At 47.2% G+C, this 26,569-nt stretch overlaps 1 protein-coding gene across 1 annotated transcript; it reads right to left on the reverse strand.

Moving 5' to 3' along the window:
- Positions 1–1,954: 1,954 nt before the first annotated feature.
- Positions 1,955–19,494, reverse strand: ACAA2 (acetyl-CoA acyltransferase 2). The gene is made up of 10 exons (XM_044292645.1): positions 19,350–19,494; positions 16,068–16,234; positions 15,798–15,926; positions 10,577–10,693; positions 10,063–10,210; positions 9,084–9,259; positions 8,001–8,130; positions 6,524–6,594; positions 3,354–3,508; positions 1,955–3,263 (listed from the first exon to the last, which is right to left on the reverse strand). The coding sequence occupies exons 1-10, from the start codon at positions 19,489–19,491 to the stop codon at positions 3,179–3,181; spliced, it is 1,320 nt and encodes a 439-aa protein (XP_044148580.1). The 5' UTR covers positions 19,492–19,494; the 3' UTR covers positions 1,955–3,178.
- Between the last annotated feature and the right edge of the window lie 7,075 nt (positions 19,495–26,569).

Below are 26,569 nucleotides of genomic sequence, written 5' to 3' on the forward strand. Positions count from 1 at the left end.
TGGTCTCGATTTGATCTTGCGATATAAAAAAAAAAAAAAAATCGCACTCAGAAAAAGATAGCCTCCGTTCGTACTGTCTATATAGCCGTAATTGTACTCCACTATTTTGTAGGCGTTCGCCTGCTTCATTGCATACACTGTGGCGTCCCACGTGTTGCGAAGTTAGAGACTTTGTTTCGTACTTTGCTGGCTCTCCCTGTGAGCGAGTTCTATAATGGCGCTAGGGATCTTCAGTGAGTTAAAGATCAATGGTATGCCGATTTCTCAAAACAGCGGCCGAGGGTTGTGGTTGTTTCAATCGAAGGGTTTATCGGGTCCCACTGCCTTACTTGGGTTTGTGTTGCTCAGACTCTGCTTTGGCGTCCCACGTGATTATGAGGTCACCGATCCCTTTACTTTATTCTTTTTCTGCTGAAGCGCTCCAGAGGTTGTAGTATTCAAGAAATTACTTGTTTATTTTCCATAGGGAGACTTCTTATGGAAAGTAAACAAGTCATTAAAAACTACAACCTCTGGAGCGCTTCAGCAGAAAAAGAATAAAGTAAAGGGATCGGTGACATCATAATCACGTGGGACGCCAAAGCCGAGTCTGAGCAACACAAACCCAAGTAAGGCAGTGGGACCCGATAAACCCTTCGATTGAAACAACCACAACCCTCGACCGCTGTTTGAAAAATCGGCATACCATTGATCTTTAACTCACTGAAGATCCCTAGCGCCATTATAGAACTCGCTCACAGGGAGAGCCAGCAAAGTACGAAACAAAGTCTCTAACTTCGCAACACGTGGGACGCCACAGTGTATGCAATGAAGCAGGCGAACGCCTACAAAATAGTGGAGTACAATTACGGCTATATAGACAGTACGAACGGAGGCTATCTTTTTCTGAGTGCGATTTTTTTATATCGCAAGATCAAATCGAGACCGATACGATTATGCATTGATAATATATTTCGCATCCATTTTTTCGTGCTCTTTCAGATCGAATAAGAGGACTACAACAATGGTGCAAATTTAATCATATTTCAAGCTGCTCAATATTTTGTGATATTTATATACTTATTTGCACATTTGACATACATGTTATCACTGGTTATTTATGTTTTTATATTTAAATTGTTTTTAATAGTATTACTATATAGTTCTAATAAGTAATACATTTCTATAGCCATATATTTTGTTTCTCCTTATGTGGTTTTTTTTTCATGTAGGTGTACCCCTCTTATATATCGCTTATCATTTTTACACTTTAAGATTGGGTGAATCTTTTCAGTGGGAGCACCCTTCCATTCACTGAACAGTAGGTGAGCCATCTCCTATTGATTATTTTATAACCATATACATAAAACCTATTTTTATCAAAAATGAAACGACAGGTGGGGGTAAAACTAGTATATTTTTTATGAGATAATGGAGACTAATATGATGATACCAAAATCTCAGTATCGAAAATCGGGCCGACAGAATCCCTTTAATCCACTTCTGGCTTTCTCTATAAAATACTGCAGTCTCGCCTAGGGGCACATTCACATGATGGCTAGAGCTAGGCTCGTGGTCCACAGCAACATAAAATGCAACATTCTGCCATACAATTTCACACTGCAAAATCTTATTGGTATGTCAATATTCTGTGCTAGGTTACTGCAAAAAAACAATAACATTTTACTTGCAATTTTCTGCTGATTTTTTTTTAGGATGGTAAAAATATTAAAATTGCATCGAGCCATTGTGCGAGATCCTGATGCGTAATATCACATGCAATGACTGTAATGAACATCCCTGCAAAAGTATGAGGTAGGGTCTCGCAGAGGCAGGGCGAGAGCTGAGAAACTGAAGAAGGACTCCAAGCTCATCTGCTAGACAGAGACGAAAGCCAACATGGCCGTCAAGAAGCCGCCACGGCCTGTCTTAGATACCGCAATGAATTCAGTCCACACACAGAGACCCAGTCCGGTTCACCTTTAAATCCCATTTTATTCTCCCCTCGTTGTGAAGGCACTGGTTCAAGTAGTCAAGCCCTTATCTACTGTGGTCATCGACTAATCTGAACATTCCTGATGCTACGCTGCCGCCATCTCTTGGCTGCCACCTGGTGCACAACCACAGCTGCAAGCTGTCATAGCATGCTGAGAGTTGTAGTTCTAAAACAGCTGGAGACCACAAATACTGAATGGACTACATTACACATCAGCATATGGGGTACCACAGAGACGGCAGGGAGCAGACTGTATACTTGGCTGAAGTAGTAAGAGGGGTTTGGACAGGTTGGACGCCCCTCATACTGGGAGGTCCTCAACCTAAGGCTGTGGAGCATCTACAGAGAACTAACTGAAGCTGCTGGAAGCCCTTGGATCCGCTATATATGTTATGCCCTTGGGTGCTGCAAGTAAAGCAAAAGAGGATGAGGCCCCCCTACAGTAATCAATGGACCCCCCCAAAATATGCGGCACTGAATGTGAATCTCAGCCGATGAGAAGGGGGATAGGAAGCACTCTGCTCCTCGAGCCTTACGGGGGAAAGAAACCAATAGACTGGCAACATGAGCTGCTGAGACTTGTAGTTTCACAGGAGCCGCACACCGCTGTAGGCGCTCTTCTGCCCCATGGACAACAAGCCTATTGATTGTCTCTGCCATGCCGAAGAAGGGCGTCAATACTTATGCAAATACTGATAACATGGGCATACAGACATTCAGAAAAAGGTAGATATTGCAGAAACCCTTATCAAGCCCCACATAAAGCTTTTCGCCAAGGGGAAATTTTGCAACTAACTTAGTCCTTACAATGCAAAAGTACAGTAAACCTATGCATACTGGTGTATAGATGTCTTGCAGAGCATGCTGAGGGTTGTAGTTAGACAGCTGAAGGTGGGAGATCACTGCTGTATGTACAGTTCAGTGCTGCCCTGCATTTCTCTTTGTGAGCAGCGCCACCTGCAGTTACAGAATGAGAATACACACAAGGTAATACTGCTGGAATGGGGGCACCTGCACGGGCCCCTGGAAGAGTAATAATGATGAATGGGTTGCATGATGGCGGACAGGGAGATCAGGGGAAGAAGGAGCGGACATCTTGTTCTATAGACCTTTAGCTCGATCACCACGTGAGGCACAGTTGGGTTACTTTAGAAGAGTTCACATATTTCCAAAAAATTCACATTGTTCACTGGTGCAGACAGGTTACATCATGTTCTCCAGGATGATGGCGATACCCTGACCTCCACCAATGCACGCTGCTCCGACTGCGTATTTACCACCGCGGCGTCTGATAGGACAGAGGGAAAGAAAAAAAACCTCTTTAAAATCACCAGGTTTGGCATCAACGTACTGTTATGGGTAACCTGATGGAACGCACCTCAGTTCATGAGTCAGATGGGCGATGATTCGGGAACCGGAAGCGGCCAGGGGGTGCCCCAGGGCGATGGCGCCTCCATTGACATTAGTCTTCTCGCGGTCCAGGCCCAAGGCCTTCTCCACTGATAAGTATTGAGCAGCAAAAGCCTCATTCACCTGGAAATGGAAAAGTAAAACTGCAGGATCAACCCCAATTTGCGAAGTCCATGATGCAATTATTGGGGTGAACAGATAATACAAGCCTGACCAAGAAAATGGAGGCGACCCCCGGGGGATATAATCAGTGTCATCACAGATTAACTTGAGCATGCTTTACAGGAACAGGTCTGCGTTATTTCCAGAAACAGCGCAATGTCTGTCCATGGACAAGCTGCAACACCAGAAACAGCCGTGGACATGGGTGGCGCCTATTCCTGGAAATAACGCAATCCCTATCTATATGCCCCTTGATATATTAGAATCCCTGACTACTCGCATATCAGGAGCTGCGCTATCCGACAGTCTCCGGGAATAGCATCCCGATTGCCAGGCAACTGTCGCGTCATCTCGCGCGAACAAACGAGATCGGACGCGGTGACGTCACCCTATTCACGAGCGTCCACCCAGTGACCTCCCCCTTTCGTAATGCGATCCGCTCCCTTGCGCATGCGCAGGCGTGAAACACATCATCTGGGTAAGGTAGGAGTGTCCTAGCCAAGCCTCGTTTTGAGGCCGGCTCTTTCTTTAAAAGGTGGCGGTTTCTTGCGCTACCTCAGGCTACATCAGCCCATGCGCCAAGATTTTGTTAGTAGGAGAGGGGCTCAGCATCAGGAGTCCCCCTACCTTCCTACTGTCAGTCTGTCCACCTGCATCCATATCAGGGTCGTGGACATACTTTGCCTCTGTGCAGGGCACACGTCTGATATCCTTGTCAGTGTACCCTGTACAGTTTATTAGCCCAAGCTCCCGTGTTTCCCCTGATGAGCTTTATACTCATCCTTTCAGCGAAACATGCGTGTAGGGATCAGGCAGAAGAGGGCTTTCTAGATCGCACAAATTCCAGGGTTAGGTTCCTGCTTGTGACTAATCACGGGGATCCGTGAGTAGGTCACTTAGGCCATTGTAGGTCCCTAGGGTAATACTAGGGCCAGCTAGCCTAGCATCCTTAACCCTGTGTTTTACAACTGGATTCATCCTTTAACACCGGCGAGGCATCCGTTGTATCAAGGAGCACCTCATCAGAGCGGTAGGACCACCTGGTTACCTTTTTTGGTGCCGCCGAGCACCTCTTGTTTTCTTAATGTGTTCTGGTTGTTGAGTGCCATTATTACCTGTGTGGTGAATCTCCACATTGCTTCCTTTCTTTTTTTGTATTTCTATATTGTTATCCAATTATCGTGGGGCCAATTTTCTATGGTTATCGTATTAAAAGTTACGTTTTAATAACTGATCACTTACTCTAAATTTCTGTTTGACTCAGGTGGTCTCTAAATCATTATCTATATTGTTATACAATCCCTGACTCCTCCAGTAACACCACCAATCTCGTCTATCGGCTGTTTCTGGTATGGGGCTGAGCTGCAATACCAGACATGACCATGTACAAGAGTGGCGCTGTTTCCAGACGAAAGCAGACTTTTTTTCTAATCCCATCCAATACAGTAACGGTCAATGCATAGTCAGTGTACCACTGGGACAGGGGTCAGCAATTTCTGACACATCGAGCAGTTCTGAAACTACTACTCCCAGCATGCTCCATTCACTGCCATGGGAGTTGAGAACAGCTGAGCAAGTGTGCATGCTGGGAGTAGTAGTTGCACCACAGACGGGCTGCCAGTGGTTGCTGTTCCTTGCACTAGGACAACCTTAGAGCTCATGCACATGAACATTTTCTTTCCGTGTCCATTCCGGGTTTTTTTCGCGGAACCATTCGTTTCAATAGGTCCGCAAAAAAAAAAAAAAAAAAGCAAAAAAACGGAAGTTACTCCATGTGCATTCCGTTTCTGTATGTCTGCTCCGCAAAAGAACCGAACATGTCCTGTTATTGTCCGCATTACGGATAAGGATAGGACTGTTATATTATGGGGCCGCTGTTCCGTTACGCAAAATACAGAATGCACACAGACGTAATCTGTATTTTTTTCGGATCGCAAAATACATACAGTCGTGTGCATGAGCCCTTATTGGTAGTGTCAGATGCGGAAGGCGATATCAAAATAAATCCTGGTTAAGGAGCGTTGAAGGGGTATTCCGGTTGCACCGCTATCCCCTATCCTACCGCTGGGACCCCCACAAATGACAAGAACAAGGGCCCTGAACCCTCTGCAGCCTACGAAAATGAACGGAGCGGCCGGACTGGCATGCAGATGACTGCTCCATTAATTTCTATGGGAGTTCCAGAGATGACCGAGCGCTCCACTATCTCCTGAACTCCCACAGAAACGAATGGCACGCATACCCGACCAGCCACTCCGTTCATTTCAGGAGGCTGCAGGGGGGTATAGGGCCCCCGTTCTTGTGATCAGTGGGATCTCACCAATCTAAGTTATCTCCAATTTTGTGGATACCGGAACAGCCTTTTAAAAGGTACATTTTTATAAGGTAAATTTCCATGACTTTTCCATTCATTGGAAAGAGACTTGCAGAAATCCTATACCTATGGGTGGCCTTCATCCCTGATGTGCCTAGGGGTGGTCACCCATGGGTCTGCAGCCGGCCGCTGATTGTCAGCTCCACTAATGCTACATATCAAGATGGATTTGCCATCCAGGAATAAGTTAAAGGGGTTGTAAGAGTCATTGAAAACTTTGGCCAAAGGCAAGAACTTTAATAGCAGGACAAAAAACCCTACACTCACCCACTGGACCTTCTGGTTTGTGTACCTGGCTGCACCGGTGACAGGCCCGCCTAGACAAGTGACTGCTGCAGCCAAACGGCATGAAACCACCAAGTCCAGTGATTGCCTGCAGCTGGGAGGTGTATGTCACCGGTGAAGCCAGGTAAAACACCTGAGGGTCAAGTTTATAATTTCATGTTGTAAAAAAGCTGTACGTGAAATCTAAGGCGCCGCTTATTTCCTGGAGAAACAAGGGATCGGGAGGGCCAGATGCCCATTTCCTCAGTGGACTGTCTTTAAGGTGATGGACCTTGCGCTGATCATGTATGGGGCAATATACATGAACCAGCCCTTACCTCCACCAAGTCCATGTCCTTCAGGGTCAGGCCGGCTTTCTTTAATGCTTCAGTAATGGCAGGGACGGGACCTGGAAAAATAAGGTCATAGATGTCAGCACCGCAGACCTGGTGCAGCAAGGCTGAGCCTTACATCAATATGGCGCGGCATATAAAAAGGAGTCATTATGCAGGACGGATACACTGTGCGAAATCCACCATGACATAATTGTACATGGGGGGGGGGGGGTATGGATGTAATATGGCATTTATTTTATGCACTTGTATAGCGCCGACAGTCAGCTCTTTACTGACATTAGCATTACTCAGTCTCCAATGGGGCTCACAATCTAAGTTCCCTATCAGGCTGTGGATTGTGGGGGGAAACCGGAGAACCCGAATGAAACCCACACAAACACGGGGAGAACATACAAACTCCATGCAGATGTTGTCCATGGTCGGATTAGAATCTAGGACCCCAGTGCTAACCACTGAGCCACGGTGCTGAACCTGTCCCAGTCACCTACATACTGGCAGTTTATCCCCCTACATGTCACTGGTTAATACAGACCTGGGCAAACATGGGTGTAATCAAAGAGAGGAGCTCCACTCCTGCATGGTAATGGTCATACAGATGCTAGATATCCTCCTGTGGTATATCATTCCAAGCTCTTTTAATGGGTCCGTATCAGAGTATGCAGGAGAACGCCTACTGCCATCATGCATAGCGCGGAGACACACAGGATGACCACCTGGTGTCATGGTGTGGGGCTCCATAAGCTACCAGTCCAGTCTGGTATTCATGGAGGGAACATTGCCCAGCCTTCATGTTGTTGAACCAGTCCTTCTGTCTTTTTTGACCCAGAAAACATGATGTCCAACAAGATAACACCGCCACACACTGCCCGCTCTTCAGTGTCTCCAGCAGATCCCCTGACCAGCTCCATCACCAGATCTCTCCTCCATTGAGAATGACTGGGTCTGGATGGGGCGACGGATCTCCCATGCACAGCAGCCAACAACCATCTTGTCTGAACTATGGCTCCAAGCTGAAAGAACTTTGAATGACCACAGGAGGATCTCCAGCATCTGTATGACCACTGCCTGCCAGAGAGGACACCTGCATCACAGCAAGGCGAGATACCACCCAGTATGTGACCCTGCCTGCCTCATCATATCCCCTGCTTGAGAACCCAATATAAAGAGGGCACCACCCTAGTTGTGTGATCACTGTCCAAGCCCCATAGCAGTTTATACTTGGCCAGTCTCCGCTCCACCGCAGTAATTTTGCAGGTGATCTTTTTTCATTTTCCGCCAGTGTATACATTTATTAGGTATAGTGATAACTGCAGTGGTAAATCCGCTTAGACGTCTGTATGGTGGAGGTAAGGATCTTCACCGAGCAGCCTTTACTTCCCCATCACTCATCTTGTGTCTGCCAGGGCAGGAGTGGTGTGTGGCAGCAATGGCTCTCTGACACTACCAGGGAGTTTCTTACCAATGCCCATGATCTTGGGTTCACATCCCGACGCATGGTAGGCTACAATCCTCGCCAGTGGAGTGAGCTTGTGTTTGGTGGTGGCTTCCTCGCTGGCTACAATGACGGCCCCGGCTCCATCGCAGATCCCCTGCAGAAACCAGGCATCATTACTATCAAGCCAATCTACCTCTGTCCTTATACAATATAGAGGAAATTTAAAGGATTTTGATACTGAAAGGTTTATCTTCATGAGATAGGCTATCAACATCAGGTCAACGGAGGTCCAAACCCTGAGCCAACCAGCCGTCACCTTATAGCTCTGGTGCCGGAACTACACAGCTTCATCCATTGTGCACGGCACAGAGCTGGTAACGACAGCATTGCTCCCAATATCAAAATTCTAGAAAACCCCTTTAACAGCTCTATTGGCCAATGTGAGGTGCGGAATATTAATCTGGATTTTATGTGGAAAAACTAAAAATCTTTCCAAACCCGATTCCTAACTTCTCTATTGTAGCCATTACTTGTACTGCCCACAAAACAACAACTAAGGAGCATGTACTCTTAAAACTTTATGCTGTACTGTTCCTATGTTATTCCTCCTGAAAATGTATGACTAAATTGACAAGTGGGTGTTGCCATTCCTCGTGTCAGTAGGGGGCGTGCAGGATCCAGTCCACTCAGTTCTGACAGTGTCAGACTGTGTAGGACAGGGCTGGCCAACCTGCTGCTCTCCAGCTGTTGTGAAACTACAACTCCCACCATGCCGTGCTGTAGGCGAGGCATGCTCAACCTGCGGCACTCCAGCTATTGCAAAACTATAACTCCCAGCATGCCCAAACAGCCTACAGCTATCAGCAGGGCATTGTGGGAGTTGTAGTTTTACAACAGCTGGAGGGCCGCAGGTTGGCCATCCCTGGTGTAGGGGCTTGTTACATGTGTTTGTTTTTTTAAAGCATTATTTTGTGCGCACGCTTTGACATTTTTTCAGGCATTTTTCTACCCTACAGAGAAGTGTATAGAAGAAAAAAAATAAAATAAATGCAGTTGTCAGGTGTATGAGGTCTGGATAATGAAAATGTTATAACGTGTCCTCCTCACCGACGCGTTCGCAGCAGTCACAACGCCCTCTTTCTTGAACACGGGGGGCAGTTTTGCCATCTGCTCCAGGGTGGTCTGTGGTCTTGGGTGTTCATCCTGCTCCATTTTAACGGGTCCTTTCTTTGTCTTTATTTCAATAGGCGCCATCTCTGCGGCAAAGTATCCGGTGTCCTGGGCTGAAAAAACATAAAATGATATAGAAGAACCTAATCTTAATATATGCACGTTACTTTCTCACCAGGAATTAGGGGCCAAATCATCTATAGAGGGGCCAACCCAATAATAATGGACTCCGTGTTCAGCCAATCAATGGCCACAACCGTGGTCCGGTCAGCCGAACGAGCGGCCCAAGCCATTCCCTGAGTGTCCGGCCAGGAAGTGAAGAGCAGTAGTGATGACCGCAACAATTTTAACCTTTTCTTGTAATTTTGGACTCAAATATTTATTTTTTTCCCTAAAAACCATACATGACACGGGCTTCATGTCACATCGCCCCTTTGATTGCTCCCAACCCATTTGCATCCCCAAGTACGAATTTGATCTATTGGCGCAGGCGTCTCTGGCTGACCAGTGTCTATAACTACGGTGACACGCAACACGTTCATACAAGATTCTGCCCCCAGGGGAAAGTGGTGGGGACTTACGCCATTTAGTGGTCGCCATTTATATTACATCATAGATTTTATTTTATTTATTTTTCACTCATTTTTTCCTGTAGGATCGGTTCAACTGTGTGCAGTGAGCTCCCCCTACTGGTCGCTGCATGCATTACAGCTGAGTGAAGGGTAACGGGATTTATTGGAAAAATAGCGAAATGGTAATAATCACCAGACTGCCACATTATTGAATATGCCAGAAGGGCCAAAGGCAACCAAGAATAAATTTGGTAAAATTTTACGAATGCCATGCAGCTTCCGTGTTCCTGGGATTTTACTGCATTATGATGTGAATTAGCAAATAATTAGCGATAGGATCTCACCGGCTTTCCACCTCTGCTGGGTCTGGAAGGAATACTTATCGCAATCCTCTCTGCTGATGCCGTATTTTTCTGCCAGATTCTCGGCGGTGATGGCCATGGGGGTCTTAATGAGCGAGTCGGTGAGACCGGCCCACAGGGTGTCTTCCATCTGGAGTGAGGAATTTGCTGAAGTCAGTTATTAGTAATGGAGGCAATGCTTTCAATAAGAGGTACACTGACTGGGGGGCTTGTCGTTCTCTTTAAAAGGTCAATTTTTTTAAAAAAAATACCGTAAAAAAATATGGTGCAAGGATCAAACATGGTGGCAAAAATGTCACCTGAGCATCCCTCTTGGTCTTGGCTACACTACACAGGTTCATGGGCCATACCATTCCAAAGAAAGGGGTGTGCTTCGCTGCAGGGATGCAGGCTGTATTGTATGGGAATATCGGAGCTGCAAGTCTCCCCTTAGGGTCAGTCTCTGTACTGCGCTGCCAATATGTTGGCGCCATACACGCAACGGTCAGTTCTTTACCTTAATGTCAGCTCCCAGTTTGGTACCAAAGCGAATGTTTCGGACGGCGTATGGAGCCTGGCTCATGCTCTCGGAGCCTCCGCACAGGACGATTTCTGACTCCCTAAGGGCAATTTCCTAGGTTAACAAATAAATAAAATTAGAAAATTCACACAAAAAACAGCAACGTGCCAATGGTTAGCCGTAAATGACAGGAACGCGTGAAGATAATGGTTGGTTGTACTGTATCTGGAGCTATGGCAGGGGCGCAGCACATAATAATAGGCAGGTTTTACTAAGAACAGCTTTAAACCCTTAGGGCTCATGCACACGACCGTATGTATTTTGTGGTCCGCAAAAAACGGATGTGCAAAAAATACGGATGACGTCCGTGTGCATTCCGTATTTTACGGAACAGCTGGCCCTTCGCATAGCGGACAAGGATAGGACTGTTCTATGCACAATAATATGACATACGGAAATGGAATGTACACGGAGTAACTTCTGTCAACACAACAAAAAACGAACAAACATGGAAAGAAAATACGTTTGTGTGCATGAGGCCTTAAAGGGGTTTTCCAGGACTTGGATATCGAAGACCTATAATCAGGATAGGTCACCAGTATCCGATCGGCGTGAATCTGACACTACGTCTACACTACTAGTGTTTGGTGCCAGCGAGATGCAGCTCAGTTCCCATTCACTTGAATGGCAGCTGCAGTACCTGGCACAGCCACTACTCAGCGGAGGGCGCCTTCTGCTCCCAGTCTATCAGCGGCCGCCTGAAACAGCGTGCCAGGAGTCAGACCCCCCACCAGTCTGTCACTGATGACAGGTTGTCAATATTTAAGTCCTGGTAAACCCCTTTAAAGAACACAGCCGGTTTGCAATTCTTCCCCCCCCCCCCCCCACTGTGTCATATTTCCATTGACACAGCCGTGTGTAAAAAAATAAAAAAGTTTTTTGTTACCATTTAATGTGTTGAGACATAATTTTTTTTGAGGTGGAATGGAAGTAATAAACACACCGAAAATCTTCCATTGACATAAAAATTGAATAAACGGGATAAGGTTATTACTATTTACTACTTTTATAAAATAAAACCTTTGTGAAGAAAAAATAAATAAAAATAATAATATTTGCTGTGTGCCGCCATATTCTGGGCACCCATAACGAATTTTTCCATCCACAGAGCTGTGTGACGGCTTGTTTATTTTTTGCAGAGCGAGCTGTAAGGTTTAAGGCTACTTTCACACTTGCGTTCAGAGCTGATCCGTCTGGTGTCTGCACAGACGGATCCGCTCCTATAATGCAGACTATGGGATCCGTTCAGAACGGATCCGTCCAGACTTTACACTGAAAGTCAATGGGGGACGGATCCGTTTGAAATTGAGCCATATTGTGTCAACGTCAAACGGATCCGTCCCCATTAACTTACATTGTAAGTCTGGACGGATCCGTTTGCCTCCGCACGGCCAGGCGGACACCCGAACGCTGCAAGCAGCGTTCGGGTGTCCGCCTGCTGAGCGGAGCGGAGGCCAAACGGTGCCAGACTGATGCATTCTGAGCGGATCCGCATCCACTCAGAATGCATTAGGGCAGTACGGATCAGTTCGGGGCCGTTTGTGAGAGCCTTCAAACGGAGCTCACAAGCGGACACCCGAACGCTAGTGTGAAAGTAGCCTAACGCTGGGTTCACACCTGAGCGTTTTACAGCGCGTTCCTACGCACTGTAAAACGCACAACAGGCAAGAACCAATGATTCCCTATGGGAATGGTTCTCACCTGGGCGTTTTGCAGCGCGTAAGATCGCGCTGTAAAACGCCCGCCGCTCAAACAAGTACAGGAGCTTTTTTTGGCGCGTTTGACGCGCGTTTGGGCCATAGACTCTTTGGACAACACTGCTGTCAATCACCCAAACACGCGTCAAACGCGCGTTTACTATTACAAAAAACGCGCGACAAAATCGCGCATAAAAACGCGCGTTTGCGAAACGCTTAGGTGTGAACCCAGCGTTATAGTACCATACAGCATGTTAATCACTTTTCATTCAGATTTTTGGGGCAGGCAAGGTGAACAAAAAAAAAAATTAAAAAAAAATTAATATTATGAGATAAATTACATATTTGAATACTTATACTAATACCAAATAAATATTTGTTTTATTGTTTGTATTTTGTTTCTAGATAAATAGGGGGGGGAAAAAAAATATTTTTTTAATTGAATTTTTATTAAACTTTTTTTTCCCCCTGCTATGAAACTTGAACATGCTTGTATGATGCACTGGAATACTTCAGCAGTGTCTTGTGCTGTTCAGTGTTATCCTGTTAAAGGGGCTGTCACATCTCGGACTTCCATGGTCAAGATGGTAACAACTACAGTAAGTGCCAAAATTACATAAACATCCAAGCAGCCGGTGCTCCGCTGTTTAACCACCTCAGCTCCCCTAGCTTAAACCCCCTTAATGACCAGACCACTTTTTACACTTCGGCACTACACTACATTCACGGTTTATTGCTCAGTCATACAACTTACCACCCAAATGAATTTTACCTCCTTTTCTTCTCACTAATAGAGCTTTCATTTGGTGGTATTTCATTGCTGCTGACATTTTTACTTTTTTTGATATTAATCAAAATTGACCGAAATTTTTGCAAAAAATAAATAAAAATAAAAAAGACAGACATTTTTTTTTTTTTGTCACGTTAGCGGAAATGTAATTTTTTTTTATTTTTATTTCTTACAAAGTCTCATATTCCACTAACTTGTGACAAAAAATAAAATTTTACATGAACTCGCCATACTCCTCACAAAATACCTTGTGGTGTCTTTTTTCCAAAATGGGGTCACATGTGGGGTATTTATACTGCCCTGGCATTTTAGGGGCCCTAAAGCGTGAGAAGAAGTCTGGAATCCAAATGTCTAAAAATGCTCTGTGAAATCCTAAAAAGGTACTCATTGGAATTTGGGCCCCTTTGCCCACCTAGGCTGCAAAAAAGTGTCACACATGTGGTATCGCCGTACTCAGAAGAAGTAGGGCAATGTGTTTTGGGGTGTATTTTTACATATACCCATGCTGAGTGAGAGACATATCTCTGTAAAAGACAACTTTTCCAATTTTTTAATACAAAGTTGTCATTTTACAGAGATATTTCTCTCACCCAGCATGGGTATATGTAGAAATACACCCCAAACCACATTGCCCAACTTCTCCTGAGTACGGCGATACCACATGTGACACTTTTTTGCAGCCAAGATGCGCAAAGGGGACAAAATTCCAATGAGTACCTTTAGTATTTCACAGGGCATTTTTACGCATTTGGATTCCGTGAGCGGTATGGTGAGTTCATGTAATATATAAAAAATTAATTCCGATAACTTGTGCAAAAAAACTAACAAAAAACCTCTTCTATGAACTCGCCATGCCCCTCAAAAGTGATATTTATAGCGCCGCAGAGATTTTACTGTTTTTGCAGTGATTAGAAAAAAAATTAAATTCTGTCACTGCGGTTGGGCGGACTGAACGCAAGTGTGCGCACAAGATCAGGCCTGATCGGGCGAACACTGCGTTTTTTGTACAGCCTATAGAACATGTCCTATTCTTGTCCGCAATTGCGGACAAGAAAAGGCATTTTCTATATAGTTCTAGCAATGTGCGGATCCGCAAAATGCGGAAAGCACATTGCCGGTGTCAGTGTTTTGCGGATCCGTGGATCCGCAAAACACATACGGTTGTCTAAATGGAGCCTTACAGGGGGGTGATCAGGGAGTCTATATGGGGTGATCAGGGGTTAATAAGTGACAGGGGTGTAGTGTAGTGTAGTGGTGTTTGGTGCTACTTTACAGAGCTGCCTGTGTCCTCTGGTGGTCGATCCAAGCAAAAGGGACACCAGAGGACCAGGTAGCAGGTATATCAGATGCTGTTAACAAAACAGCGTCTGATATACCTTTCTGATGCGATTATTTTAACATCTACAGCCTGCCAGCGAATGATCATCGCTGGCAGGCTGTAATATAACTTCCGAGCAGCGCGTCGCTGTGAATGCGCGTGTTCACGCGAAATCTCGCCTCTCGCGAGATGACGCGCCAACGAGGAACAACCCGACCGCCCCCAGGACGCATCCCTGCGTAAGGCGGTCGGGAGGCAGTTAAGTAGCTCTCAAAAGGGGTTGTCCCATGGAAAATATACAACAGTTTTAAATCCAGCACCTGGATCTGAACACTTTTGTAATTGCATGTAATTAAAAATTTAGCACAGCTGCTCAGTTATATAAAAAAAAAAAAAGTATCTGTATAGCGCCACCTGCTGTTTGTTCTTTTCATATTTCTTTGTCCTGCTCACTGAGATGGCTGCACATGCTCAGTTTTATCCTTCTGCTGCCCCCTGAGCTGCGATAGGGAGCGCACGGACGCGCCCCTGAGCTGCGATAGGGAGCGCACGGACGCGCCCCCTGAGCTGCGATAGGGAGCGCACGGACGCGCCCCCTGAGCTGCGATAGGGAGCGCACGGACGCGCCCCCTGAGCTGCGATAGGGAGCGCACGGACGCGCCCCCTGAGCTGCGATAGGGAGCGCACGGACGCGCCCCCTGAGCTGCGATAGGGAGCGCACGGACGCGCCCCCTGAGCTGCGATAGGGAGCGCACGGACGCGCCCCCTGAGCTGCGATAGGGAGCGCACGGACGCGCCCCCTGAGCTGCAGCAGAAGAGACACTCATATAAATAGGAGAGAAATGAACGGGAAGATCTCTGGATCCATGTGAGGTACAGGGCTGGTTCTATCTTTGTTAGAGATGGTGCTACATGATGTCCCATTTTCATTAGTCATGGGATAACCCCTTTAAGGCAGTGAATGAGAGCTACAAAAACAAGTTAGCACAGGGAGTTACAGAAACCGGGTAGATTGCTGCGCTGTTTGTGTAGCTCTCATTCACTGCTAGGGGAGTTATGGCAACAGTGGGGCAACTGGGGCAACTGGGGCAACAGGGACACCCCCCCCCCCCCCCCCCAACTGGTAACACCCATCTGGGCCTTCATTGCAAAATGCAAGCAATTCATTCATAACTTCTAGCAGGAATAATAGAGGAATGGCACAACACAGAGAGATAAGAAAAGAAGTCCCAGAACTGTCACTACATGGGGATTGCCAGTAGTTATTAAACAGACATGTCAGGGCAGGGTTTCTCATACGCCCCAGCTCGGCGTGCTGATAAGCGCAGGCCCCTTCACGAGCCCTTCCTTTACCTGGCAGCCATTGACGATGGACTGGAAGCCGGAGCCGCAGAGTCTGTTGACAGTCAGAGCTGGGACGGGTACAGGTATCCCCGAGCGGAGGGCGACATGCCGGGTCAGGTAAATGGCATCGGTCGCCGTCTGCAGAACCAAACACAATAATATCACTAAATCGCAATAATACTAAATCGTACACAAAAAAAAAAAAAAAACACCCAAAATACTGAATCAGAGGGGAGAGCGGCCCCCCCATTCTATGAACCTGTGAATATTACACCGTACCTGAGCGACATTGCCAAATATCACACTATCCACGGCATCGGGGGCGACATTCCCAGCGGCAAGGGCGGCTTTTGCGGCTATTTCCCCCAGGTCAGTGGCGGTGTGATCCTTCAGCACTCCCCCGTAGGTGCCAAATGGAGTCCTTTTGGCCGCAACAACAAAAATACCTGCAAAAGGGTCAATGTAAAGTAAAGGCGCAGCCCCAGTCTAAAAATAAAAGTAGGTGACTCTCCAGCTGCTGTGAAACTACAACTCCCAGCATGAGTTGTCAAGTCGTGCTGGGGGTTGTGGTTTCAACAGAAATGGAGACAAAGATGACAGATGAAAGTTGTAATCGTAGGCGCCATCTCCCCAGCGGCACACAGTATGTCAGCAGAAGAGGAGGAGCCATCTCCCCAGCAGCACAGAGTATCTCAGCAGAAGAGGAGGAGCCATCTCCCCAGCGGCACAAAGTACGTCAGCAGAAGAGGAGGAGCCATCTCCCCAGCGGCACAGAGTACATCAGCAGAAGAGGAGGAGCCATCTCCCCAGCGGCACAGAGTACGTCAGCAGAAGAGGAGGAGCCATCTCCCCAGCGGCACAAAGTACGTCAGCAGAAGAGGAGGAGCCATCTCCCCAGCGGCACAAAGTACGTCAGCAGAAGAGGAGGAGCCATCTCCCCAGCGGCACAGAGTACATCAGCAGAAGAGGAGGAGCCATCTCCCCAGCGGCACAGAGTACGTCAGCAGAAGAGGAGGAGCCATCTCCCCAGCGGCACAGAGTACGTCAGCAGAAGAATAGGAGCCATCTCCCCAGCGGCACAGAGTATGTCAGCAGAAGAAAAGCCAGCTACCCAGCAGCACTGAGTATGGGCTCATGCACACGACCGTTGTTGTTTAGCGGTCTCTTTTTCACAGATCCGTTGTTCCGTATCTGAGGTTTATTCCTCTGATTTAAAAGGGTTTCTACCACCAGAAATACCGTTATGTAGCTGACTGACATGCGATGCGCTAATGTCCACACTACATAACAGTGTGTATTTACCTTTCTCCCTGCAGCCGTTCACTTCTGTATTCGTCGCAGGCGCAGTGAGTGAAGGCCGCTCTCCTGATGTCGGCTTCCTGACTGACGTAGTCGGGGCAGGCGCAGTGAGGAAGCCGGCATCAGGAGAGCGGCCTTCACTCACTGCGCCGAATACAGATGCTGCGAACCCTGACATCATTCAGGATGAGCGGGGCGGGCAGAACAGGGGACCTGGGCGGGATAAAGGGCGAGTGGACGGAGCCTCTAGGTGCTGATTCTACGCCCACATAGCACCTAGAGGCTCATTAGCATATTATATGTCAGCAGGAGAACCAGCATAGGATTCAGTATATTGGGCAGACTAGATGGGCCAAATGGTTCTTATCTGCCGACACATTCTATGTTTCTATAAAAGTGTGTATTTTTTCAGAACGGCTGCAGGGAGAAGGGTAACTACACACTTATGTAGTGCGGACAGCGCATCGCTAATGTCAGTCCTCTTCAGTTCCGTTATTCCACAAAACATATCCGTAGGGTTTCCGTATTTGATCAGTTTTTTGCGGATCAGAAACGGAAACAGTAACTTATTAAATCACCAAACACGAGCAATATGGGCTGGGCATAGCATTTCTACAGTATGGATCCGCAAAATATAGATGTGTTCTGTGTGCGTTCCGTATTTTTTGCATACCCACTGACTTGAATGGGGCCTCGGACCGTGATTTGCGGACAATAATAGGACATGCACTACTTTTTCGCAGAACGAAAATACGGAAACATAAGACACACGGAGTACCTTCCGTTGTTTTTGCAGACCCATGGAAGTGAATGGGTGACCGCATACGGTCTGCAAAAAAACTGAATGGAAGCGGAAAGAAAATACGTTTGTGTGCATGAGCCCTATGTCAGCAGAAGAGGAGCCAGCTCTCCGCTGAATCCCTGTGTCATGCTCCGCCCCTTGGACCCTGCACTAGGTATGACAGTGTACATGCGTCACCCAGAGGGTGTCGGTCTATAATGGCTCCCGCCTATACAATTGTAGCAAACCCTCAGCTGCGAATAATATTCAGTCTGTACAGAATTAAAGCCTCCAAATTTAAGAGATTAGAAAAATCTCATTTGTGGGCAGCAAGCAGAGATCTTGTAAATTTGGAGAAACTGAAACACTATTGTGTTCGATGGGTTTCCCGTAGTGGAATTTCGGCAGCAGATTTGTTATTTTTTGCAGCGTGGATGAGATGTCTATGGCCTCACGCACACGGCCGTAGTTTCTGCGCGGATCGGATGTGGACCCATTCATCTCGCTGCATAAGGCGAAATCCGCTGCAAATCCCACTACGTAACCCTCTCTCTCCCAGGTACATCAATATCAGATTGGTACGGGTCTGACAACCGACACCTCCGCTGGTCAGCTGTTTTTGGGCAGCCACTAGAACTGAAAACTATACAGCATGGAGAATAGGAAGCAGATGGCGCCATCCACTGTCTAGTGGCCCTGCAGGGTACTGCAGCTCAGCCCCCATTCATTCAGAAAGCTAGAGTACCCCTTTTATGTTGTTCTGTAATGCAGCAGCCTGCAGTTTTGGAGGTGACTGGAGGAGGAGACGGTTAAAGGGGTATTCCCGTGATAACAAGTGGAGGTCCTATCATTAAGACCCCCACCAATCTGATTGTCCTAGCCGGAATACACCTTCAACAGTCCACAGTGACATCAATGGGGTGACCCCCAAATAAAGCCGACCATGAACCTCGTCTGACCGTCTAATACGTATGGCGGTCTCCGATCTTCCCCCACAGCAGATGTCGGGGAGGAGAAGGGATGGACATGTTGGATTTGTACTGCCTCAGAACACATGTATGCTTGGCCGAGCAGAGCGTGCATGTACATGGAGGCGGCGAATCAGGAGAACGCTCAGTCCAGCGGTTACAAGGCGGTAACTGGCTGCGCGGTTTTTACAGGTCACACGTAAAATAAAGGAGTTTCGCCTGTAAAAACGTCACTAACTGAATACACCCCTAAACCTTAGCGGAATGTCCTAGAACAGATTTCTGCTGCACAGCTTAGCGTGTGGATTTTAGGGAAAAGGCCCAGCAAAACCATAAGGGTCTATTCACATGTTGCAGTTGGGGCTCTCAGAACCGCATCGTGTGAACTGACGCCGTACAAACCGCAGTGCAACCTGTGACATACCGGCTCAGAAGTGTGAGGTGAAAGTGGAACGACCCTTTAAGAACAGGCGGACGTGGGGTGAGACCCCGGAATGCGAGCAGTGCACCTACCTCTGAGCAGCGCCATGGCGGAGGGTAAGGTCAGGGAGCGCGGCCTGTTCTCCTTCACAGCCCGGTTATCTCCAACATAATCAAAGCCAAGGTCCTCCCGACCACGCCTACACCGAAACCCCGCCCCTTCCGTGTAATACATCACGTCAATCACTCGCTAATCCCCGCCTATTTAGATCAGCTGCCGATCGGCCTGCATGCAGACCACGCCCCGTGAAACCCTTTCCTCGCCACAACTCCTCCCTCCGCTATATGCCCCGCCCCTTTCACGGACTCCGCCCTATTACCTTTCCCCTGGTTACTCCCCGGTCACGTGCGCGGCCGCTGACAGCTCAAACCGAGGGGCAGCTGACAGCAGGACGGGTGTTCACATTGCTGCCGCAGGGCAGTTTTTGGTGCGTTTTTTTTAAAATGTAAAACCTACATCATGTTTTATGCTATGTGCTTCACCTGTACTAGCTGCAAAACCAGACAGTTTTAAAGTAAAAACGCTGCGGTTTTGCACGCGGTTCAAGGCAGCACACCGGGCTAGGTTCTCATAGGGTATTTTCAGTGCTGAAAAAAACCTGATTCAGTTTTTAATGCATTTTTTTGGTGCAGTTTTTAGAAAGGATTTTCATTCCTGCCCATTCCTCTGGGAATCCCGGATACGGAATCTGCACTACAAACGGACAGGAGGATTTTTTTCCCCTGCAGGTTTTTAAAAGGGGAACTAAAAACAAAAAAAAAAAGCGCTATATGGTTTAACACGTGGATTCCCCATTGATTTCAAATTCTGCAAGGGCTCTTGACACGTAATCCAAGTCCAAACTACTCCATGTGAACCCAGCCTTACGGCTAATGCACTTGAACATATGTGTTTTGCGGTATGCAAAAAAAACGGATCTGCAAAAAATACGGATGACGTCCGTGTGCATTCCGTGAACAGCTGAACCGGATTCTGCGTCCGATCTCTTGCCCACAGACACAACGGTTAAAGGTCTATGTACATACAGCGGTGTCGCAGACAATGCAAGTCTGAATAAGCCTACAAAAAGCACAGGGCGCAAACACGCCAAAAAGAGGCCGCTATCCGTCTCGACACAAGAAACCATGAATGATCTACAAGTGATCAATCTTTCTTCCAAGATATTGACTTAATCCCAAATCGATGTTTTTGGCCCACCTGTCACTTTGATTTTTATCATACCATCATTGATGTCAATAGACTCGCCCTTAATCTTACCCTAAGGGTCCATTCACACGTCCGTGGGTGTTTTGCCGAAATTGCGGACAAGAATAGGACATTTTTCGGGATCGGAATTGCGGACCCGGAAGTGCGGATCCGCAATTCAGGATCCAGGCAGCACATCGTGCTGCCCCATAGGAATGAATGGGTCCGAAATTGCGGATGTGTGAATGGAGCCTAAAAATGATGTACATGTTCCTTCTTCTAGTTCGTGCTCTACATCATTGGATCCTATTGCGGCCTCTTTTTCCTTCCAGGAATTTAGGAATATTTCTTATATTTAGCAATTCCGTCCAATCTCTGAAGAAACGCGTGTTAAAGGGATTCTGTCACCAGATTTAAAGTAAACCTGTCACTGGGATTTTGTGTATAGAACTGAGGACATGGGTTGCTAGATGGCCGCTAGCACATCCGCAATACCCAGTCCCCATAGCTCTGTGTGCTTTTATTGTGTAAATTTTTTTTTTTTATATATATGCAAATGAACCCAGGATGAGCCAGAGCTTGAAAATATGACTCTTCTCTGGTCACACAGGTAAGATATGACTCTTTTATGTTAATTTGCATATGTATCAAATCAGTTTTTTTACACAATAAAAGCACACAGAGCTATGGGGACTGGGTATTGTGGATGTGCTAGCAGCCATCTAGCAACTCATGTCCTCAGCTCTGTACCCAAAATCCTGGTGACAGGTTCCCTTTAACCCTATTTAGCACATACAGCTAAACCTAACTAGCCTATTCCTACTTTTATCCGTGCCCCCGTTATACCAGATATCTAACTTTTATAATATGCTAATTAGCCTCTAGGAGCGGGGGGGGGGGGGGGGACGTTGTTCCTTCTCCTAGAGCAGGGGTGCACAACCTGCGGCCCGGGGGCCACATGCGGCCCTCGATACCATTCTGTGCGGCCCCCAAACATCTGGTAAAAGACATGTATATCTATGTCTTATGGCTTTTTACATGTATCTTTCATGTATTCTCCTATTAGATGGGAGTTTATAGAATATACTGTATGTTCAATATGCCAAAAATACAGTATTTCAGTTGGTAATACCCCTTTAAAGGGAACCTGTCACAGGGATTTTGTGTATAAAGCTGAGGACATGGGTTACTAGATGGCCGCTAGCACATCCGCAATATCCAGTCCCCATAGCTCTGTGTGCTTTTTATTGTGTCCAAAAAACGATTTGATACATATGCAAATTAACCTGAGATGAGTCCTGTCCCTGACTCATCTCAGGTTAATTTGCATATGTATCACATCGTTTTTTTGACACAATAAAAGCACACAGAGCTCTGGGGACTGGGTATTGCGGATGTGCTAGCGGTGATCTAGCAACCCATGTCCTCAGCTCTATACACAAAATCCCGGTGACAGGGTCCCTTTAAGGCCTCATGCACACTGCCGTTGTTCACGGCCGTGTGCGGGCCGTGGAACCGCGGCCTGGATCCCTCCTGAGAGCAGGAGCGCACGGCGTCACTGGTTGCTATGACGCCGTGCGCTCCCTGCTGCCGGCACAGTACAGTAATACACTGGTATAGATCATACCAGTGTATTACTGTATTGCGGCGGCAGCAGGGAGCGCACGGCGTCATAGCAACCAGTGACGCCGTGCGCTCCTGCTCTCAGGAGGGATCCAGGCCGCGGTTCCACGGCCCGCACACGGCCGTGTGCATGAGGCCTAAGTTTTATTTTCAGCCCTTGGAATTGGTTCAGGCTGACAATGTGGCCCCCAACAGAAAAGGTTGTGCACCACTGTCCTAGAGGCTCCGTTCTCCCACCATTGTCGCCTCCCTCCAAGTCCTGATTGACAGGGCCAGGCAGCGCTCGCATCTGTCTGCCAGCCCTGAGCTGTGGTCAAATCTCGCACTGTTCAGCATTTGGCGCAGGCGCGGTGAGGGAAAGACACTCACAGGCTGCCAGCTTCCTCACGGCTTGAGATTTCACCAGAGCACAGGATATGTTCTATTTTTTTCCGGAACCGCGGACCGGAAGATCGGGGGCGCGCTCCGGAAATGTGGATGCGGACATCACACTGTGTGCTGTCCGCATCCATTTCTGCCCCATAGAGAATGAATAAGTCTGCACCCTTGCGGAACGGATGCGGACCCATTCTATGGACGTGTGAATGGACCCTTAGGCCCCTTGCAGACGAGCGTGTCCGGATTAGGTCTGGATGCGTCCCGGTGTATTGCGGCAAACCTGCGCGAGTAGGTACGTAATTGCAGTCAGTTTTGACTGTGACTGCGTTCCGTTGTTCAGTCTTTATTGCACGGGTGCAATGCGTTTTGCACGCGTGTGAGAAAAAACCGACTGTGGTACCCAGACCCGAACTTCTTCACTGAAGTTCAGGTTTGGATTCGGTGTTGTGTAGATCTAATTATTTTCCCTTATAACATGGACCATGTGATTGGACCATGTGATGTGCCGTCCCCACAGGTCCTTTAGCTGGCAGCTCATGATTAAAGAAGTAAGAAAAAAAATAAAAAAGGTTGGAGTGGCACTGCAGTATACCAGTATCGGCGGAGTGCCAGCGGCTGTGAAGGTGATCCCCCTTCTTCATGTTAAAAAAGTAAGAAGAGATCAGCAACTACGCGATCAAAAGGAGGAGGCGAGTTAATTTTTTTATTTTTTTAACCCTCAATTGACCTTCTAGTAAGCATTCTGTATTAAAGAGGACCTTTCACCAGTAAAAACAATGTGAACGAAGTATGCTGACATGTAGAGCGGCGCCCGGGGATCTCACTGCACTTACTATTATCCCCGGGCGCCGCTCCGTTCTCCCGTTATGCCCTCCGGTATGTTCACTCTGTAAGTTATAGTAGGCGGGTCTTCCCTTGTCCTGTGGGCGTCTCCTTCTAGGCTGCAGCGCTGGCCAATCGCAGCGCACAGCTCGCAGCCTGGGAGTTTTTTTTCTCCCAGGCTGCGAGCTGTGCGCTGCGATTGGCCAGCGCTGCAGCCTAGAAGGAGACGCCCACAGGACAAGGGAAGACCCGCCTACTATAACTTACAGAGTGAACATACCGGAGGGCATAACGGGAGAACGGAGCGGCGCCCGGGGATAATAGTAAGTGCAGTGAGATCCCCGGGCGCCGCTCTACATGTCTGTATACTTAGTTCACATTGTTTTTACTGGTGAAAGGTCCTCTTTAAAGAATGCTATTATTTTATCTTAGCAACCATGCGTGAAAATCGCACTGCATCCGCACTTGCTTGCGATTTTCACGCAGCCCCATTCACTTCTTTTATTTTATTTTATTTTTTAAATTCTTTATTTATATGTTTCAAAAGTATTACAAAGCTTGCGACATGTTACATCACATATCACAAATATGCATAGCCGAAACCCGTCCAGCATACTAATACAGGTGACACACAGGTATCCTTACAATATAGTCTTAATATACATTGCCGACGGCAATCATGAAAGCAACCAAACAAAATAATAAAGGACATGGCGGACAAATAGAGACTATACTCCAAAAGTAGCTATTCTTGAAGAACACCTATCAAGACCTGAGAACAGTAATCAGACCGACAAAAAGGAAAAGACACACCACATACGTAAAAAAGGGGGGGGAGGGGAACACACCAACGAAGGGAGACTGCATAGACCAACCAAGCATAAAGGACAGCTCAGGTAAGTAACGACTTGTACTCCGCTGAATCTTGAAAGGTGAACCAAGGGGTCCAAGACGTAACAAAGGTCTTATTGTTGCACCTCAAGGATGCCGTGAGTTCCTCCATTCTCCGGATCTCCTCCACTTTTTGAATCCACATTCCAACGGAAGGTGGAACAGGGGATTTCCACTTCACCGGGACGCAAGACCTAGCCGCAATGACCGTATGTCGCAAACAGGAGCGTCTGAGTAAGCTCATGGGCAAATCCAAATGGAGCAGTAAGAAAAAAACAGGCGAATTCGGAATGTTGAAAGGGAAAATGGAAGATAAAGCCCTATGAATTGAGTCCCAGAAGGGCCTAATTTTGTCACATTGCCAGAAAATATGTAGAAGCGAACCCTGAGACGATGCACAACGCCAGCACAGAGGGGACGCTGTCGGAAACATCCTTTGGAGACGTGTCGGAACATAGTACCACCGTGACAGAATTTTGTAACTAGCCTCTTGATATTTACTGGCAATGGAAGACTTATGAGCTAATTGGAAGATTCTAAGCCATTGGTCAGAGGAGATATCCAGCTGCAGATCCTGAGTCCACTTGTGTACGTAAGAAGGGCAGAAATCCTTGTCAGGCAGTACCAGTGTCTTGTATACCTCAGCGAGAGAGTGGCGATAGACACCTGAACCTATGCATATTTTTTCAAAGGGAGTGAGGGCTCTATCAAAATCCGGAGAAGATGGAATAGAAGAAAGGAAATGATGCAGTTGCATAGCTCTCCATGGACCGAAAGAACATGGCTCGGATTGCTCCAGCAGTTCGGTGTGAGTAAGCCACCGTCCCGTTTTCCTAAAGAAAGGCGCCCGACACTTCCCACTCCGTCTCCACTGCACAAAAGGGCCTCCCGAAATACTTGCCGGAAAGTCCGGGTGCCCCAAAATTGGGAACAATGGGGATGGCGTAGGCGATATCGCAGGAATGCTTCGGTATTTACTAAATTGGAGTAGAGTAGGGCCTATGATAGGGTGTGAGGAAATTTCAGTCGGGGTCTTCCTGTCCACCCATGGTAGTAAAGCCAACGGGGTACGGGAAGAGAGTTGCTCAATAGAGATCCATTGTTTAAAAGGGACGTGTCGGCACCAGTCTAATACACGCTGAAACATGGAGGCAGCATAATATTTCCTTAAGTCCGGTATCCCCAAACCCCCCCTGTCCTTCGGGACATGCAGCAAGGATCTAGACATCCTTGGACATCTTCCCGCCCAAATAAATTTGAAGAGGTCACGGTGAACAGAATTGAAAAAACTAGCTGGTAACTGGATAGGAAGGGTTTGGAATAAGTATAACAGGCGTGGGAGGATATTCATTTTGAATATAGCGCACCTACCAAACCAGGTATACAGGCCTTTGGACCATCTCTTTAGGTCCACCCTAATCCGACTCAGTAGGGGAATAAAGTTCCTAGAAAACACTTCCTTCAGATCCTTGGGGATCATCGTGCCCAGGTACTTGATGGCATCTTTCGTCCACCTGAAAGGTAAGGAGCCCGCCAGATCCGCCTCAAGGGAATTTGGAATGGAAACATTAAGGGCCTCAGATTTTTGTAAGTTAATTTTCAAATTTGACAAGTTATGGAACTTCTGAAATTCCGTTATAAGGTTGGGGAGGGTGATCCTGGGGTTTGTAATCATAAACAACAAATCATCAGCGTAGGCTGCTATCTTAAACTCCTGATTCCCCACCACCAGACCCGAAATGTCAGGGTTTTTCCTTATCGATCTCAGAAGGGGCTCCAAAGTCAGGATGAAAATTAAGGGTGATAAAGGGCAACCCTGACGGGTGCCATTCCTAATTTCAAAGGGAGGCGAGAGCACTCCATTCACTTTCGTGGACGCTGAGGGGAAGGAGTAGAGAGAACTTATCCATGATAACAGAGGACCTTCGATACCCACATGGCTAAGTACTGCAAATAACCAAGGCCAACCCACCCTGTCAAACGCCTTTTCGGCGTCAGTAGATAAAAGACACAGGGGGGAGCGTTGTAGTTTGGCACAATGAATCAAGTTCAGCACTTTCGTGGTATTGTCTCTCGCCTCCCTTGAAGGGACAAATCCAACTTGATCAGTATGTATGAGATCAGATAGGAAGGGGGATAAACGTGTGGCCAAAATTTTTGCAAACAACTTAATGTCCACGTTAAGCAGAGATATGGGACGGTAACTAGCACAGGCGGTCGGGTCCTTACCTTCCTTGTGGATCACAGTAATGTGAGCGTGTAACATATCCCTAGGGAGGGGAGTACCAGAACTCACACAGTTCAGGGCGTTAGCAAGAGGTGTTTGAAGAAGGGAGAGATATCTCTTATAGTA

Source organism: Bufo gargarizans, chromosome 1, assembly GCF_014858855.1.
Source record: "Bufo gargarizans isolate SCDJY-AF-19 chromosome 1, ASM1485885v1, whole genome shotgun sequence".
Lineage (NCBI taxonomy): Eukaryota > Metazoa > Chordata > Amphibia > Anura > Bufonidae > Bufo > Bufo gargarizans.